This window comes from Leopardus geoffroyi, chromosome C3 (genome assembly GCF_018350155.1).
Source record: "Leopardus geoffroyi isolate Oge1 chromosome C3, O.geoffroyi_Oge1_pat1.0, whole genome shotgun sequence".
NCBI lineage: Eukaryota > Metazoa > Chordata > Mammalia > Carnivora > Felidae > Leopardus > Leopardus geoffroyi.
Window position 1 is genome coordinate 24,889,673 of NC_059338.1, and position 19,904 is coordinate 24,909,576.

Here is a 19,904-nt window from a genome sequence, read left to right on the forward strand (position 1 = left end):
CCCTGAGGCTAAGGCCTGGGGTGAGGGCGGAGGCTGGCACCCAGGGTACAGAGCCTGGTTTGCAGCGGGCCCACAGGCCTCCCTCGGGGTCACTCCCAGGTCAGCGAAGACCAGCTTCTTGCCCTGAATGACCACAGCCACTTCTGAGGCCCAAGGGGAAAGCATGACAGCCTGTGAATCTAGGAGTCCCACACCCATTCTCTGGGTACCCCAGGCCTTCTTGGAGAAGGTCAACCTCCGAACAAACTTTTCCCCCTCCCCCTTTCCGCCTTCAGGGACCTGGCTTGTACTGCGGTGTGATGGCCAGAGAATGGACTTTGAGGTAGGCCTGGTCTTCAGTCACACTCAGCCAGCTCCATGACCTTAGATAAGTTACTGCACTTCTCTGAGCATTAATCTCGTCAAGCATAAAACGGGAATGAGCTCCTAGGGCGTCCATGAGGATTCAATGGGGTTCTTGGTGCAGAGCACTGCATGGGGGTGGGGGGACCTCAGCCAACATCCCACCCCCACCCCCGGCACAGCCTTGCCAGGCAGACTCCTTACCCCACTCAGCTCCTGGCGGATGATCTACAGTTTCACCAACCTTCCCCCAGCTAGTCATTTCAAAGCAAGCACACAAGTAGCTTTTAGTTTTAAAATAATTTTGTTCTGAGGCACTACAGAGAAATCTGAAAAAACAAAACAAACAAAAGTGCATTGGAAAAATACAGTGTTAACATAAGTTTTTAAAAAACAGAAGTAAGTGTTGTCCTGGCCCTCCAAAGCAAGTCAGTGGGGACTGTCCTCAGTGGCGGGGGTCCCTTCTCAGGACCCTTCAAGCGTCCCCCATTCTTGCACTGGGAGCCACTCCCAGTAGTGTGCGCCAAACCCATAAAATAGTGTCAGTCAAAGAGATTTGAGCAGGAGTGCTTTTTCCCTCTGCCCCAGCAGGTAATGGCCACAGCACCCCTCCCTGAGGTCTCCACCTGGTCCTGGGAAGTACCAGTTCACAGTTCCAGCCCCAGCCACTCAGCCTGGGAGCTCTGAACCCCACCCATCCTGTCTGCCTGTCCTGGACCGGCTCTTCAAACACGGCCCCTTTATCTCCGGGATGCCACAGCTGGGAGACTCAACTATTTGGGCAACAGCTAGCAGTTCTTGTGCTGAGATCCCCGGGCAGCGTCACCAGAGAGGCTCGTTCATCAGCCACGGTCAAGCTCCACGAGCAGTGGGCTCTCGGCCTCCCCCACTCAAAGAGGCCCAGCCTCGGTACCTCTGCTCTCCATGACACCACAGTGGAGCCAACCACCTCATCACACGGGCAGATGACGATGGCAGGAAAGCAAGCACAATGGACACCGGGCTCCCAGCACCAGCTGCCTCACAGAGGCACCAAAGTGCATCCACTCAGCAGCAGTAAATCAGAAATCCTTAGAGCACAGGTGCCTTAAGGACACTGCTTGCCGTGTATGACAGAGGTCTTTGCAAACAGGTGCAGGGGACGGAGCACTTAATCAGGAGCTAGGGAATGAACGGAGTCTGGCCTCCAGAGTTACTCAGATCAGGGTCTGAACCCAAGCTCTGCTTCCAATTGACTATGATGTGCCTGGACAATTTGCTTAACCTCAGTAAAATATGGGATTTATTTAGTCTCAACTTCCTCATCTGCAAAATGGAGCTAGCAGTACCTCCCTTGCCAGCAGATTTGTTGCCAACATTAAAGAGAACGTATGTAAAGCATCCAGTATTGCCTGGTACCATAGTAGGTGCTCAGTAAACGATAGCTGTCATTTTCAACACTATGGGATTCCGGAGTCTGGCTACCCTGCTTCAGCATGTGATGGGAGCCAAAAAAACCTCTCCGTTTTGGGGTCTTCTTCCAAGGTATTACAGTGGTAAGAGTCAGGCAACTTTCCAAGAAGTTCCTCCTACCTGCTCCAGCCTCCCTCCTGCCCTTCCTTTGATGGGCCCAGAGGAGCAGGGCAGGGACATGATGGCGGTGGGGAGAGGGGTGTATTGGAGGGCAGGCAGGTAGACAGACTGTGATTTGTCAAGTCTGGAGGTCGTGGCAATTGCCAAGATCAACACGATCTATACATTTTTTCATACTCCTGGCTACACTCCTAGTGAGGGTGGAGCAAAGGAATGGAAACTCCCCACTCCGAGGGTCAGGCAGCCAGCTTAGGACATCTGCATCTGTATGTTTCCAGGAAGTCCCTCGAACCCCTGGCTTGTTGAGACCATATACTTCCAGTCCCTTGTTTCAGAGGACAGGCCACCCCTGAGGGCGCTCAGCACTCCCTCCCCACCCCCAGCCTGGATGGCCTGGAGACACACAACTGCCCCCCCTCCACTGTACAACCCCAATCCAACACACACACACACACACACACACACACACAGCCCACAGAATGTTCCGGAAAGCAAGCCAGGAAGCTAGCAGGAAGGGTCGATGTAGTGGAGAGGAGCGACCTGGAAGCCAGGCCTATGTCTCAGGTCAGAGATTATGGGTCACTCTCCCACGGACAAGTGAGGTGGGCAGCTGGGCGCACTGAGGCAGATGTCGCTGTGGCAAGAGCAAAGAGGGGTGTGCCTGGACACGCTCAAGCCTGGAGCAGATGTTCAGTTCCCATGTGAAATAGAGGGCTGGGGTGGGCAGGTTATATGGCAGCAGGCTCCCCCAGGTCAGGCATGCTGAGGAGGGAAAGTGCTCAAGAGGTAAGGTTGGGATGCAGTTGAACTGAGGGCGGGAGGCCACCCCAAGATCTTGGTCTCCACCCTCCCCCAAAGTGACCGGATGGGTTAGATGCGTGGCAGGGCTGGGTGGGGTTGATGTGCACTTTTGAGCGACACTTTTGTACTGAAGGGAAAGGCAAAAGGTCCTGCCCAGTTGCTCAGGCACCAAAGGGGATACTAAGAGTCTTTCTGGGACCTTGGTCCTTGGGCCTCATGTATCAGCTGTTCATGCCCCGAGCCTAGCTTCTCCCCTGACTCGTCCCCCGAGAGCCTGGCTGACACTGGGTGCCGGGCTGGCCTGCAGAGGCACAATCCTGCCCCATGTGGGAGGGTGTGGGTGGGCATGCCTCTCGGGCAGGCCCATTACTCATCTGTCTCCAACTTCACATCCCGAGGCCAAAAGCACCAACAAAAAAGAAGGTACTGTGGCCTTCCAGACCGGGGGTGTGGGCTGGGGGTATTCGGGGAGGGGCGGATGGAACAAGGGAGGGCCGGTCAGTTCGCAAGTTCAGACAGATGACGCAGGAAGCGAGGGAAGCATCAGACGGTGCCCTCCCTCCCTGTGCCCAGTGAGGCCGCAGACGTGGGCCTAACCCCAGTGTACCTTTCCTATGTGGTCTGTTTCGTGCCACTTCAGTCTGTGGGTGCTGCACCCTGAAGTATATTTGTACGCTTCCTGTCCTGTGCATATGTGTATATATGTTTAAAATTATACACAACCTTAATAGGGTTGAGCCACTTTTAACAATGCATGCTTCAGCCTTAGCTGGTACTAACTGACCCTCTGCTAGAACTATATGCCAGACTGCTCCCTCTGTTCTCTTCTGTCCCCACCCCCTGGCTTTCACTATATTATCTACATTTCCTATGTTTATAACATTGACACTCTACCGTAGCCATAATTCCCACAGTTGTCTACAATTAATTCTACTTTTAAGTTGATTCAGTCTTTTTGCAACAGTGAAACTATTTTTTAATAGTTTGTATTTTAATGAATCTTTTTTTAATGTTTATTTATTTTAAGAGAGGGAAAGAGAGTGTGCGTGAGCGCGAGCAGGGGAGGGGTAGAGGGAGAGGGAGACAGAGAATGTCAAGCAGGCTCCATGCTGTCAGCACAGAGCCCAACGTGGGGCTCAAACCCATGAACTGTGAGATCATGACTGGAGCCAAAACCAAGAGTTGGTCGCTTAACCAACTGAGCCACCCAGGTGCCCCATTAATTAATCCACTGGATGATTGAAAACATTTTTGTAGTATATTTCTATATGCACTATGTTTCCCAATAATGCTTCAAGTACCTTAAAGAGATACACCCCTATGTTATGAGTGGCATTGCAGCACTGTGGCCCCATGCAGTAGTTTCTTGATGACAGTGGTGGTGGGGACGAGATGTGGATGAAGAAAAAATAGAAGTGGGCGAGTCTGCAGGCCCTCAGTGGGATATCACAGAGCATCTCCAAGACTCCTCCCCGCTTTGGTCAATAATAGTAAGAAGCGATACATTCTGGGGAAAGTCAAAGTAAATGATATCAGGTGGGATCCCAGGGTGGGAAAGCCCAATAGATCTCATTCTTCGTGTGCAAGTGTCTGTAGATTTGTCATCTGGATCCTGTGACACCATATCCAAAAAAGTTCACGTTGTATTTAGGGTATGGCCACACAGATAGAAGTGTAAAGATACGGTACAATTTTTCAACAGGGGCGATTAGAGTATGTGCACCCATCAGGGCACATGAGCTCAGAGAGACACAGAGTATTAAACCTTTTTATACAGTTAGGCCCTGTCTTTCCACATAAATCTAGTTATTAGTTTTTCATGTGCACATGCATGCATTCATCCCACATGCATTTTTTGAGGGCCTTCTAAAGTGAACCACTGTTCTAAAGGATAGCATGTTATACCCATAATAGGAACATAATATTCCATAATAGGAACAAGCAGATGATACATATATACACACGCACACACATATATACAGGTATGTCCTATTTTGATTACCACCATGGAAAAAAATAAATCCTATTGCCAGAGCACCTTAAGAAAAAAAATTTTTAAACATTGTAGGCAGTTGGGCTTAAGGGAGTTTTACGAATAGTAACAAGCCCACAGTATCCAAAGCCAGTGTGGAGCGGCCAGATGCCCCCTCAGCTTCAGGCCTGCTCAGGAGGGGCCTCTGCCTCCTCTAGGCATGTGTCACTTTGCTCTGGGTGTAAGAGAGACAAAGCAGGTGGGGTCCTCCCCACCCCCGGGGGCTCAGGTTCCTCTCCACCCACCCCTGGGGGCCCCTGTGAAGACACAGGAGGTGTCTGGGTAGCTGATAAAGGACGAGGTCTCTAGTAGTGAGGGGCGGATATGGAACGAGGATCTTGAGGGTTTTTTGTTTCTTGTTTTGCTTCTATTTGATTATTTTTAAAGCAGATACCATCTCTGAGAAGGGGCAAAGGGCAGTCTAACCTCTTGCTAGCCTCGAGTATACATATATTTTTAAATTTTTTCTTAATGTTTACTTACTTTTGAGAGAGAGAGAGAAAAGCGTGAGCGGGGGTGGGATAGACAGAGAGGGAGACACAGAATCCAAAGCAGGCTCCAGGCTCCGAGCTGCTGGGACAGTCTGACGAGGGGCCCGAACACACGAACTGCAAGATCATGACCTGAGCCAAAGTCGGACGCTCAACTGACCGAGCCACCCAGGCACCCCTCGAGTAGATTTCTGAGTGTCCCACAGACCCCAAGGACAAGAACAACTAAATAAGTCTGCAAGAGGTTGTGCCTGGGTGTCTGCGACTACAGGGCAGCAGAGGAAGCTTAGACAGATGTGCAGATATGAATGTGCAGGCAGGTGTATGCTCGGAGGTATGCCCGATCAGAGAGCCAGGAGGTCACAGAAGCCCAGGAGCAAACAGGCTCAGTCCTTTATGGGACAACCAGGCTGCTGCACCCAACTGGTCTTTCCACACCTGCTTTGATGTCACTTGCATGCAAAGTACCGACCCACCGGGTGAAAGGAGACTTTTGGCAGTGAGGAGAAAAGTAAATAGATTGCGTCTGAGGCGCTCTCTGCAGGAGACACACAAAGGCTTCTTTACAGCTGTATCCCTGTAGCCAGGACCACCAGAGATTCCTGGAAAGACCCAGGCCGTTTCCGCTGACCCCGGAGAAGCCTTTTAAAATGATAGATGACTTATTCCTTGGCAACATGCTTGCTTAGCTCTAATGAGGCCCGGTGGGCTAATCTAGCCTTGCTTGTTAATTAAGTGGTGCGGTAAACTCAATGATAGGAATTTTTCCAGAGAGAGTGTTTGAGTTTCATGCCTCTCCTCCACTTCTGCCCAGGCAACCTCCAAACCCCATCTCTTTCACTGAGGTGCAGGCAGCTAGCACACCCGACCCAGGTGTGATGGCAGAGCAGCCCAGCGGGGGGCTCGCACAGAGGACCCACTGGGAACAGTTACTGAGAGTCTTTCTGGGAGCAGCTGCCAACCAGGGACCTGCATCATGTCAACTGGTTTACATCCAATGTCATGTTTAACCCATGTGACGCCAACTTGAGGTCAGAATTCTTTGCCCAGCTTACACTGGGAAAAACCAAGGCTCAGAGAGGTTCATCTGTATGAGGAAGGCCCCCCTGCCAGGAATCCAAGGTCCAGACTCAATTCAGCTTGGCTCCACGCTGGTTTTCTTAAAGGCCACACTGCAGGCTGCTCACGGATTCCTGCAAGTCAGCTCTTCTAGAAATCTGCGGCCCACTGTCTACCGCTCCCATCATCGCTGAGCGCCCTGTCTCCCCTCTTCCCATCCATTAAGTCTAAATGCTAACACGAGTTCAACAAGCACATTGTAGCCACAGTGCGGCAATTTCTCTGACCTTAATGCTGCCACTCCAAGCCTGATTGATTTTCTTAAATCTATATAACTCCTTGGGCTGAATAGCAAAGGAGCAAGGGAATGATCTGTGGAATAATTCTTGCGGGAGGGAGGATAACAGAAAGACGCAAGTGAGGGTTTAAATTGAGGAACTCAGCATCCAGCTGTCTTCTCGTGGAGGGCCGCAGTATGCATGAGCCACTGATGAGGATAAATTATGCAGGCTGGCTAAGAGTATTTGTCTCCAAATGGGGATTAGGTCAAGTTGAATTAAAATTCCCACTTCTCCAGAGGTAAAACATCAATCAGGAAAAAAATCAAATTCTCCAGAGTCAAGACCACGTTGTCTTTTAAACTCTGCTTCCGAAATCTCAGCCCAGAGATGGCTGTTCAGTTTAGTTCCATCTCTAAAACTCAGCACCGTGACCCACTGGATGTCCCTCCAATTCCAGAATGTGTATGAGAACAGTGGGGAGACAAATGGGGCAGGGAGCCCCAAGGAAAGCTTTATGCTCCAAAGATCCAGCCATCAAAGGGAAGCAGCAAATGGTCAGAAGATGAGTAGAATCTAGGGCAAGGGGTCCCAGGCCTGGCTGTGTATTCCTGGTCCCTAACGAGGGGCCTCACTTCCCTGAGCCGTCACATCTGTGAAATAACATAATCCCCTTTGCACTCCCACTGCACAGGGATCTGGAGGGAATACGACATGTTAAAAATAAACAAACAAACATAAGTGCTTTGACTCTTTGGTAGAAGGGTGCTGTAGGATACTGAGATAGCATGACAGAGCAGAAAGAACCATAAGCTGAAGGCAGGTGCCCAGGCCCCCAACTTTGGTTGGCCTCAGCGCTCTTTCTTTGAAAAAAAGGAAGTACACAGGGCACCTGGGTGGCTCAGTTAGGTGTCCGACTTCAGCTCAGGTCATGATCTCGAGGTTCGTGAGTTCAAGCCCCATATTGGGCTCACTGCTGTAAGCACAGAGCCTGCTTTGGGTTCTCTGCCCCTCTCCCATTTGTGCTCTTTCAAAAATAAGCAAACATTTAAAGAAAGAAAAAGAAAGAAAGAAAGAAAGAAAGAAAGAAAGAAAGAAAGAAAGAAAGAGAAAGAAAAAGAAAGAAAGAAATAGAAAGAAAGAAAGAAAGAAAGAAAGAAAGAAAGAAAGAAAAAGAAAGAAATAGAAAGAAAGAAAGAAAGAAAGAAAGAAAGAAAGAAAGAAAGAAAGAAAGAGAGAGAGAGAGAGAGAAAGAAATTAGGACAACCTAAGTTTCCATGAAAATTTGTTACTGTCTCTCCTTCTTATCTTCCATATTATGCCCTTATCCTTCCCTAGGCAAGGACTGTTCCTCCACTAACTAGTGGTCAGGGAAAGAAACTGGAGCCCAGTCATCGCCTGAGGCTGGGCTCCTGTCCCCTGTGTCCTGGCCAGTAGTCCCTAGCCCCACAAAGCTTGCATGTTGGGGCCCCACAGGCACCTCCCCTAACCCTGCAGATGAGAAACCCCTGCCTAGGAAACGTCACCACCCCTGGGTCCTTGGGAGGCTGACTCTGCAGTGTGGCAAGGTTTCAGGCCCCTCAGGACTAAAACGGTGTCATCCAAGTGCCCATCTTCCAACAGCTCAGGGGCTCAGATTAAGATGACTTCTTGGCCTTAATTTTCAGCCGAGGAAAAGCTGTTAGAACCCACAGCCAACCTGGGCCTATGAAACGGGCTGCCCGTGTACTGTCAGACCTGCCATTCCACCTAAAGCTGGCAGGGTGGCAGTGCCTGAGCTTTGGCCCCTGGGGCGTCAGGAGGGCCAAGGAGTGGTGCTGAGCTCAGCAGCAAATTCTAGGCTGCAAGAGGTCTCCTGGCCTTCTTTCCTCATGGAAAAGGCCCCTAGGCTGAGGCCTTGGAACCCAAGAACCGCCCCCCCCCCCCGAGGGCCCCTAGCTGGAGCACCTTGGACCTACCGCGAGCCAGCCGGGCCTCGTGGCAGAACTTCTGCAGGGCCTGGAGCCTCTTCGACCCCGAGCGGCTCTTGGGGAGCCTGCAGAAGAGGCGCTGGAGCCTCGCCATAACTGCGCCGAAGCAGGCAGTGGCCGCCTCCTCACCCCCGCCCTCGGTCATCCCGCTGCAGGAGATCGATGCCTTTTTTCCAGGCCAGCCGGCAGGGACGGAGTGATGAGTGGAGAGTCACTAGCCCTGGGAGGATCCCAGGGCCCTCCTGTGACGGGGGTTTGCTCCAATCAGCCCAGCCAGCTGCTTTTCCCAGAGGAAGTCACAGGCACCTGGGACGCGGGCCCCTGCACCAGCACAGCCTGACCGATGCCTTCTCCTTCCTAGCTAAGGTCCTTTCCCTCCACCTCCCCCAATGGAAAACTTTCTATTCCTGGGGCTTTTAGCTTGATAAGATAAAAATGCCCCCACCAAACAGACTGCAGGAAAGAGCCTGTCTCGAGCTTCACCCCTCAGGAGTGCCTGAGAGCCTGAAAATCAATGTCTCCAAAGTTTGAACAGACAGCAGAAGTGACCAGTTATCTCACACCATGTGCCTGGCCCAGGAGCTCATTAATGGATTTCTTTGGGGATGGCAGATTAATAATGCTTTACCAGCTATATAGGCTCCTGAGGGACGACGGGGCTAATTCACATCCTCCCATGCTAAGCCCAGGGTAGGGGAAGAGCGAAGGCTTTCAGCCGACTGGGCCCATGAAAAGGCAGAGGGTCAGACCATTTATCTGAGCCCAGATACCTGAGCAGAGAGAGGTCTCAGAGAGGTCTCAGAGAGGTCTGTTGCTCTCTGAGCAAAAGAAGGAAGAAAGAGAAAGGAAGAAAAGAATAGAGCCTATCATAAATAGGACAGGAATGTTCTCTTGCCCTGAAACAGTACTCACAGGGCATCATTGCCTCAACACTGACTCCCAGAAGCAACCAAGTCCCAGTGGGGAAGTTTCCAGAGGCCCTGTCACCAAGGCCAAGACAGGCAGCACAGCCTTCCAGGAAAGCCGCTGGAGAGGGGTGCCTGCTCCCGGGCTGCCCAGAGATTCCAGAACTCATCTGCCAACCACCAGCGGGGGCCAGTTTCAGATGAAGGAGGGACACATGTCCTGCACTGCAGAGGACTCAGGAGTGCTCGGAAATGAAGATGCATTCACACCTCTGTGCTCTGGTCACGTGGTATTCGGTCCGGCAAGTCAACGTCCATGGGTTCAGGCGTGAGCTCTGTTATTCCTCATGCAACCACGAACCTGGATCCCCTCCTCTGTGCTGTAGTTTGCCCCCAGGTCACAAAGAATGCTGAGCGGTATCCTAGCCCAAGGCCATGTCCTCGGGCCCACTTAGAGAAGAAAATGTTGGTAGAACAAATCTTTCAAACAGGCCATCCATCATCTGCCTTCCTCCTAGGAAATCTGGCTAGAAGGTCCTCATGTTAGATCACCCCTCACTATTGAGGACCTCAGTATTTGGTGCAGTAACAATAAAAACTTGTTTGTAAGTTTGACAATAAAAGCACATTGTTTATAAGTGATTCATTTAAGACAGAAATGCCCTCAAATGGCACCCTTTCTCAGGCCCAGACATTGGTTCTTTCTCCCTCATTCTTCCTCAGGGAGATGGGGCTGCCACTGGCCTTTTTTTTGTGCCCCCGCCCCTCAGTTTATCCAGCAACTTCTGCACAGAAGAGGATGGCAAGTGAGTCCAGATCCTAAAACAACACTTGGGGCCACCAAGCAAGGGGGTCCGGAACTTCCAGCCGGGTGAGCCCAGGCTGGGGGGAGGGGAGGCGTTCCCATTCCAGCTCTCAGGGAAGGAAACACGTGTGCTAGAGAACTTCTAGTATGAGTCACAGGTAAGGGGGAAAACCCCTCCTGAATGCCCCCCTTGGGCGCAAGGATATACTGCTCTCACTTCTCCTTTCTCCTCATTGCAGAGCTGTTCTTTGACAGGTTAAGCCACTGGTGAGTTCTCTCTCAGCAGGAGAGAACTGGCAGACACTGAAGAAGGGGCCTTGGGAGGCTTTAGAATCTTCACTCCTGGCCCTTCGAAAACTGGGTAGGAAGAAAAATGTAGGGGTATTTTAGGACGAGAACTATCTAGGGGCGGGGGGATGTATGATGACTTCTCATAGCCCCCCAACATCTAAGCACCAACCAGATGACCTGCCTGCTGAAGAGAGAGTCCAGCCCAGGCCCAACGCAGTTTGAAGAGACAGGCTTCCCTATTTCAAGTGCCGGGGCTATGATATATTCTCACCTTGAAATGCCCTATTCATAGAGAGGTAACCCCAGATTGCTTTTGAAAATACACATCACCAGAATAGACATTTACATACCGTGTTCAATCCTTTCTCTCAAAACTCAAGTTGCAGCTGGAATCTGTTGTTCCATTGAATAGTAAGGCGTCTCTGAGGGTTTTTGTTTTCTTTTAAATCCTTTCCTCAGTTGCAGAAAGGACATAATTGTTTCAACAGAAACCACAAAACCTCCAGCTTCCATTCAATTCAAATGGAAAAAACAGCTTCCTCCAAGTCAGCAAGGAAAATAAGCAATGATACCCAAATGTAAGACTGATCTGGACAAACAGAGAGTCAGAGATGGGGTGAGAGTGAGGAGGTGGGGGTTCCCCAAATCTGCTCGTCCTCACGTGGTCACATTGCTGCCCGGGATGGAACCAGAGGTCCGTGAGGCAAACCTCGGTTCCTATCACAGCCCCTGTGCAAACTTTCTTCATCCTAGCTGTCCCTTCTGAGGCTCAGCCTAACTTCGCTGTGGTTCCTGGTTAGCCCTGTGTCATGAACTGTGACCCTGGGTCATGGCAAGGAGGAGGCATGGAACAGGAAGAGACCTCCTACCTGCTTTTTCATGCCAACCCCCCTATATACTCCAAACACCAATGGGGTGGGGCAGGGCCAGAGAGAGACCTTTGTTTCTTTTATCTTGGGACTTAGAAAAACTTCACCTTTTGTTTAAAGATCTCATGACTTACACATGCTGAAGACCTACTTGGAAACCAAACTCTGGAAGCAGGCCTAAGTGCAGCCAACTCTCAGTTATCCAGGTGCTGGCCGACTGTGCAGCTGTCACGTGGCTTACCCACCCTTGGCTCACCCCCTTTTTTTTCCTCTGCACTTCTCTCTATGGACATTTCAGCATCACTGACAGAAGGGAGGCAGACGAATGAGGAAGCTCAACTAACTCGCATGTTCAGGGACATTAGCTCATAAGGCAAAATGCTGTGCTGGATTCTGGTGCTGATTTCGCCACTACTGACTCTTGCGGAGGTCATCTGCCTCCCTGAAGGTTGTGCCTTCTCACCTGTGAGGGGGCCATGGTCCCACCAGCCCTGCCCACCTCACAAGCCCAGGCACAAGAACAGGCTTCAGGTTCGGCCAGGTCATCTCTGAGATAAAAGTTCTCTCTGCCCCACACTTCTTGTTATTCTCAGCTCTTCTCATTCCACATAAATATTCCCATCCCACCAGGCTCATAGGACACCAATTTGCATCTATAGCAAACACAATGATAATTCTTTCCCAGAGCCAGCATCCAGTAAAAACAAAACATAACAAGATTAAAAAAAAAAATCAACAAAAGGAAAAAAAACCACAAAAGGATTAAAAAAAAACAGGCAAAGGGGGCGCCTGGGTGGCGCAGTCGGTTAAGCGTCCGACTTCAGCCAGGTCACGATCTCGCAGTCCGTGAGTTCGAGCCCCGCGTCGGGCTCTGGGCTGATGGCTCGGGGCCTGGAGCCTGTTTCCGATTCTGTGTCTCCCTCTCTCTCTGCCCCTCCCCCGTTCATGCTCTGTCTCTCTCTGTCCCAAAAATAAATAAACGTTGAAAAAAAAAATTAAAAAAAACAAAAAAACAAAAAAACAAACAAAAAAAACCAGGCAAAGAATATCATCCTTCTTTTAGGGCTGACTTTTAGATGCGATTTCTTTTTTCTTTTTTAAGTGTTTTTCTTTTAATGGCTCGTTTATTTTTGAGAGAGAGAAAGAGCATGAGTGGGGGAGGGGCAGAGAGAGAAGGAAACAGAGGGTCCGAAGCAGGCTCTGTGCTGACAGCAGAGAACACGACGCGGGGCTCCAACTCACGAACTGTGAGATCATGACCTGAGCCCGGGTTGGATGTTCAACCAACTGGACCAGCCCGGTGGTGTGATTTCTTAAAGGTCCATGTAAGCCAAGTTTCCATTTTTCTAGCAGCATTAGCCAATAGCCACTGCAGATATCTGGGTAAGATCTGCCCTGCCCTGAAAATGTTTGTTCAAGAAACAAGGAGGGGGAGCAGAAGGTGGGGTGCAGGCCCTCCACTGCAGAGTAAACACGACCCAGCCCCTCTGTGGTCACAGGTGAGTGACGTACCCTGCTCCCTGCCTCCCAGTGACACATAGGAATGAACAGACTGGACTTTCCAACACCACCCTTCTTACAAACCCTCAGTACAATGTGAGCTGGAACTTTTCTCCCTGATGCCCTTAATGAGGCCAGAGCAGTAGGTGAGGGTAGGAAAATCCTGAAGAAAATCAGGGATGTGCTACAGAAACCAGGGGTTGCCAGACCCCTCAATCAGGACAGGACACTGTCCCCTGGGAGGCTGCACACATGGCTATCTTGCCAGGAGGGACCCCTGCTGGTCCTCTTCCTTCCCCTCCCAAAAGGGCAAAATGAGAACCCAGCATCACTGTTTTTTCTACAGGTGCATCTCTCAAGAACTTTCTCTATGCCAGGAACCACAGGCAGGCTAGAACACGCCCCACATGAACTTGTTGGCCACTTTGGCCACCATGCAGAGCTCCTGGGGTGCAGCAAGCTCTGCCCCTGTCTCCTCAGCATGGTGTGTGCAGTGCTTCAGAAAACATCCAAGCATCACCTCGCCTGGTCTGAGTCAAGAGAGTCTTGACCTTGGGGCGGGGCTCCCCATGACCACTGTTATTCCACTTAAACCAGTGTCCCCAAGGAAGAGAGCCTGCTGCCCTGTCTGACATCATCCCCTTGGCCTCCTTGCTCTTTCCCCAAAGTCTAAAAGCTGGCTCAGCTCCCCTCCCAACCCGGAGATCCTGCCCTGAACATGTGGACAGAAGCTTGCCAAATCCCTCGGAAAAAAACCCACAAGTGACTACATGCCCAGCCATCTACCGGGTCAGGGCTGGCCTTCCCAGCGCCAGCGCCTCTGGCACTTCCTGACCCAGACAGCAGGGAGCCGGAACCGTGCCGGGGTGGTGGGTGGCCTGGGGGATGGACAGCACTTGGCCACCGGCACAGCAGGTCTCCAAGTGAGAGGCAAGACTGGCTGCTGACTGAAGCTCGGTCTGGGGGTGGGGGGTGGGGAGACATTCCATCTGCGTGCTCTGCGCACCCACAAATACTCACCTGCCCAAGATTATTCACCTTGTCATCTGAGGAATGCGAACAGGAAGAGCCTCTAATAAGGCCAGCGGTGTATTTACAGCTTCCTCACCAGCCTTAATTGTATCCTGGACTGAGCAAGAGTGGCTACCTGCTCTTTCCAGGGGGAAACTGAGGAATGGTGCAGGGAGCCAGAGAGGGCTCCATGAAGAGCCTTGGGGGGCGGGGGGGAGGATCCTGCTTCCGACACAGAAATGCTGGGCACGGCCAAAGGAGGGAAATGACCTGAGATGGCCTCCAAGGCCTTCAAGGTCTGTCACGTTCACCCCACCTGAGAGGTTCTAACCTTGTCCCGCCCCTAGCCAGGCAGACGATCAACGCCTCCCTGCCTATGTAAGACCTTGGCAGCAGCATCCCTGTGTGCTGACCTCAGGAAGCCATTCTGGGGATGAATATGGGAGCAAGCATGAAAACCCTTTGGGTTCTTCGTGGGAAAATCACGACTGGCCTGTGAAGAATCCTTCCTGTGCTCAGAGGTGGGCTGGGCCTAAGCCAGCTCCCTGTGGCTGAAGTCACTTCACCAGCCAGGCAGGGCCCTTGGGGCCGAGCTGGGGGCTGTCTTTTCTCCATCACTCAGGGCGTGCCTGCCAGGCTTGGCACAGGCTGAGTGACCGATAAACTTGGGAGGAAGAGAGAGGATCCCGGACCAAACCCTCAGCACTGAGGGGAGATGTCAATTCACTTCCACCTAATAACTCCGCAGGATCAGCAGGCGAACACACACGTTCATTACCAAGTCTAATTAGGCTGGCAGACAAGTGGCATTAATCATTTTTGACTGTACCTGGGATTCAAGCCCCCTTCCCTCCATAATCAGAAATTTTCATGCTCTGATGAAGAGGGGGGACAATTAAGCCCACATTTAATCCTTTCAATTTCATCTTTTGAGAAGACAGGAAGCAGGGAGGAGAGGAAACAGGATACAGCTTGGGGACCTCAGAAGCCTCCCTCAAAGCATTCCAGGTCTGTTCTCTGCCCCCAAACACACACACACACACACACACACACACACACACACACCCCACTAGGACCTTTCCCAAAGAGAAGAGCCCAGTTAGAGCCAGCAATGGGAGGAATCACAGGTGGGGGATTCTACTCTCTTTAACAACTCAACGTCCATTTCCCTAACCTCCACATCCAAACACGAGCCTAAATCAATGAAAACACTTCAAGCCACACACTTCAGTGCTGCTGAGTGTGCTGGACAAATAAAATACTTTCCAAGTGCCCAAGATTTCTAGGTCTGCTACAGGAAAACTCAGTGTCAATGTCCCAGTCACCCCTTCTACAAAGAACTCATGGCCAGAGAGGATTCCACACGATCCAGGGGCTGTCATGTGGGTGGTTCTAGTCTTCACAGAGAGGCGGGTTGAGCCCAGCCACTAATGAAGTGACAAGACAGAGCTGGGAGGGCTGGACAAGGAGCCCTGTGCGATATCAGTCTCCCTCACCCCAGAAGGTCCCCTGCCCCTGAGGTCTCATGGCAAATGCTTCCTATTCACATCATAATTAAACACCTATCACAGAAGAGGGATAAGACAATGAGCCCCAGGGCCCCCCTTTCAACCCTGTAATTCCAATCACTTAACAATTCATAGCTCTGAATGATGCTGCCTCCAAGGAAGACTCTAGACACCCACTAGCATCATGCCCAAGCATCCCTCCTTGAATGCTGAGCTGGTCTTAGGTTTCCCCATTTTCCATACTTTCCATAGTCCAGGATGGCTTCCATATCCACAAAACTAGATGAAAGGTAAAAGGTCAACTCTCTGTGCCTTCTACAGAAGACAGGGTCCATAACCTCTAAAGGACATTACCTGTTACCAAAGCCAAAGGGCAGCCAGTGAGTTTCTGGCTTGTTTGCTGTTGACACTGCCCTCCCAGAATGCTGGAAGTGGATCCCCACCAGTGCCACTGTCCCCATCCTAAAACATACACATGCATTCACAAAATTCTCTCTGTCTCTCTTCCAATCCCCACTGGATTTCCTTCTCCATCTAACAAACATGATTTCTTTAATCCTGGAAATTAATATTAACTCTGAGCCTCCCTGCTGGCAAATCCAGCATTAACCAGAGTCAGTTACAGACCTAGATGTGGAAGTAGGAGTAAACTTAAGTTAGAGGGGCTTTCACTAAACAGACAGGCACACACCTTTCTAAAAGTCTCCCTCAGGGGCACCTGGGTGGCTCAGTCGGTTGAGTCAGACTTCGCTCAGGTCAAGATCTCGAGGTCCATGAGTTCGAGCTCCACATCGGGCTCCGTGCTGACAGCTCCGAGCTTGGAGCCTGCTTCAGATTCTGTGTCTCCCTCTCTCTCTGCCATTCTCTCTCTCTCTCTCTCTCTCTCTCTCTCTCTCTCTCTCTCAAAAATAAACATTAAAAAAATTTTTTACAGTCTCCCTTATTAAAAGCCCATTTTGCCAACACCCATCGCCAGCCTCCTGCCCAGACAGATGTCATTTGCATACCACTGCCCTTTTGCTTACTTCCAAGAGCAGAGAGATTTAAGAGTAAAAACAAGCCACCACCTTCATCAACTGCTACTTACTGAGGCTGCTCTATGCCTGGAACTTTGTTGGAGGCAAGTGATATAAAGACAAGGCACCAGTGTCTTGACGCTCCCTAAGCCACTGGCATTCAGTGAGGATGAAGATGTTCCACAACCGCGGCAGGGGCAGAAAGGGCCTTTCTAGAGGGAATTAATACTCGCACTTCTTGGGATGCTCATGGCCCTCGCTTCCCCACATAGCTCAGCCAGGCAGGGTTTGAAAACTGTACTCACTGCTTGGAAAGGTGATCTTAAGAGGTGTCATGAGCCCAGACATATTGTTACAGCTGTTGGATGGGAGGGGATAATAGTAACATTCATATTGCATTAAACGTTCATAATGCCTTTTGCAGGGCACTGTGCTAAGCGCTTTACATATATTAATTCATTTAATTCTCATATTAACACAATGAAGTAGGTATGTCATTATCCCTGTTTTTTTAAAACAAGGAAGCAGAGCACAGAGATGCCCAGAATCACACAGAGATTAAGTGGTGGAGTAAAGATTCAAACTCAGTTCTTCTGGTTTCAGTCTGTCCTCTTAATCGCTGCATGGTACTACCTTTGTAAAGCCATATTTCTGAACCTCGCTTTTCAAAACAAAGATAAAACAAACCAACCCCATCATGGAATTAGATCTTTAACTGTAAGAAAGATGCTCCGTGAGTTTGGCCAGCTGTGTCTTCACCTGCCAGCGCTCATTTGCACATCAGAACATTTCTCAACTGTTCCCATCAAGCCACGGGTCCACACCAGTTAAATATTAATAATGACAAACAGAGACTCCGCTCATTAGTCCCTTGATTCCAGCTCTGCTCCCTCTCTGGTGCTCAGACACCTCTAGTTGATACAGTCCCCAAATGTCTTAGTACAAAGTAGAATTCCAATAAAGCAGATTTCCCAGGGTTCCAGCACAGCTAAACCCATGACAGTGAGAATACTGCCTCTCTCTGCGTTTATAGAATTGATGGACACGGTAAGGTACCCTAGGACCCTCGAGAGGGCTAAAGTTGCCGACACATCCACGGGCAAGTTGCATTTGATTCTCCTGGAAAGCCAGGGACATTTACCAAGTGACAGCAGCCCTCCACCCACAATACACCCCTCTATAAATTTTGCTCTTTCCTTTTGTATCAGCACCTAAATTGTGAGTTCTGGTGGTGGAGGGAGCAACACCGACTTTCCCCTCCGATCCTTCCCTCCCACTTGACCCTGGCTTAGAATATGAGCTTTCCTTCCCTAAAGCCAGCTGCAGTAAGAGGCACAGGGTACAGCCTCTGCTGGGAACTGCAGAGAGAGGCGAGGGAGGGTTTTCCTGATGCAGAAGTAGCTGCTGCCTGGCCAGTGCTGCAGCGGGATGGGAGACAGGGGCCTGCTGTCATGGGGGAAGGGCCTTTACTGAAACGATGCAAACCACAACTAATTTCCAGAGATGCTTGCTAGGGGTTGTGCCATGTTCTGTGCTTTGTACTTCAGATATTTAAACTATCTCTATAAACGCACAGACCCATGGATATGGACATCTTCCACCAAACATGGCAACTTCAAATATGGGGGTGGGGAGAGGACACCCCTTAAAGAAATACACACACCTAACTGTAGGAAGAGAAAAATAATACGCCCCCCGCCCCTGCCAAGAAGACTGCAAATTTGCTCAGAAAGTCTACAACACTGGGTGTCCAGTGATCCACAGGCAGGCTTTGAGAAGAGTGTGGCTCAGAAGAAGGCTGGAGGGGCCTGAGAGCTCCGAGGAGGAAAGTACTGGGCAGGGAGTTGGGGAATTTTAGAGCCTGGTGACTGGGGCAGTAACCGAAGAGTTGAGGGGGGAGGAGGAGGGGAGGGGGAGGCAGTGGCAGGACACAGCCAAACATTAGAGCAGAGTCCAAAGGTTTGAGGGGCCAGAGGTGGAAGGCAAGAGGGGGCACAGGTCCAGGGTAACCTCAGGTTCGCTTCAACCTCACAGTCCATTTCCATCCAAAGCCTAACCAGGTCTCTTGCCTGTTCCTGCAATGCTCCCTGAAGGAGAGGTGTGCCATAGGCGGACATGTACCATGGGCCTGTACCACAGGCGACAAACCAGCCATTTCCCCATTAACCCTAATAAGCATGGGTCTAAGGGCCATCTCAATACCGGTCTCACAACCCTCTGTCAAGAACTTACAGCAAAAGCAAGAAGGTGCGTGAGATACAACGGAATGACCTTGCCGGCGTGGCCATCATCCGCAACCTGTTTGTGTGTGTGGGGGGGGGGGGGGGCGAAGTGTGTACCTGTCAGGGACAGAGCTATTTGTTAAATACTGCATCACCATACCTGGGCAGTAGGCAGTCACTAAAGCGTACCGGGCAGGGGACTAAGATGCAGAGTCTCCCGGGCGCGTCTCCCTTAGTCGAAGTGGAGAAGGTCAATGGCCCTGTCTCCTGCCCCAGCCCCCTCGCAGTTCCCCGCCCGCGGACTGCGGTCTTCCCGCGCGCCCCTCCCCTGCCATGCCCTCAACACTCACTAGCGCAGCGCAGCGCCTGCCGCAGCACCTCTCGTCCGCACAGGTCACACCAGCCCCGGCCGCTCCGCAGCGCCAGTTCGGCGAAGCGGTGCCCCTCGCCTCGCTCCACCGGGACGCGAGGATCCTGCGGCTGCTCGAAGATGCTCCGTACGTCGCGGGGCCGGGGCGCCCCAGGCCGCCGCCGCAGCCTCTGCTGCAGACCAGGCCGGAGAGGGCGAGCGGGTCGGGAGGCCCGAGGTTGGGGCTCCGGGTCCCCCCGGGCAGCCCTCCGGGCGCCGCGCCCCTCGTGCGCCCCGCGCGCAGTGGAGAGGGGAGCGGGGGCGCAGCGGCGAGAGGAGCGGCCGGGGGGCGGCGGCTGCGGCGGCTCGTGGCCGCTCAGACTCTGCAGGTAGCGCGGCGGTTCTGGGTCCAAGAGCAGCGGGTACGGACGCTGCCCGATGGCCGGGGACGCCATGGCCATGCCGGGCCAACGGCGGCGGTTCGCGGCGGTGGCGCTGCTCCCGAGTCAGCCTCGAGAGAAGGGCGGCCCCACACGAGCGCGCCTTTAAAGGGACCGCAGCCTGCAGGGCGGGGCGGAGGCGGGGAGACTGGCGCGAGGCAGGAAGGACGCCCCAGGGATCCGCCGACCCGCGGAGCGGCTGGGGGCGCGGGAGCGAGCGCGGATTTAGGCGCGTCTTCGGGAAGCGGACGGGACCGCTGGGGCAGCTAAGAGGCGTTGCCGGGCGGGCCGTCTGCCCTCAGCCCTGCCTCCTTCCCTCTCCCATCACGGCCCCCCAAATCAGATACCCCCCATAACCGCACCCCAACACGCCCCGGTGAGGGAGCAGGCGGCCAGGAAGGGCTTGGGAACTAGCTGCGGGTGGGTCTGTGAATAGGTCCCGA

The 19,904-nt window shown here is 51.9% G+C and overlaps 1 protein-coding gene across 2 annotated transcripts in view; it reads right to left on the reverse strand.

Annotated features, from left to right (window-relative positions):
- The window catches only part of RASSF5 (Ras association domain family member 5), a 72,023-nt gene extending 52,432 nt beyond the window's left edge, over positions 1-19,591 (reverse strand). The window contains exon 1 of one of the 2 annotated variants that reach the window (XM_045456206.1): positions 19,023-19,552. In XM_045456206.1, coding sequence (XP_045312162.1) covers positions 19,023-19,482 — 460 coding nt within the window. In that variant the 5' untranslated portion in view covers positions 19,483-19,552. Of the gene's footprint in view, positions 1-19,022 lie in introns of both variants that reach the window. The other variant, XM_045456205.1, reaches the window with a different exon arrangement.
- Positions 19,592-19,904: the final 313 nt, after the last annotated feature.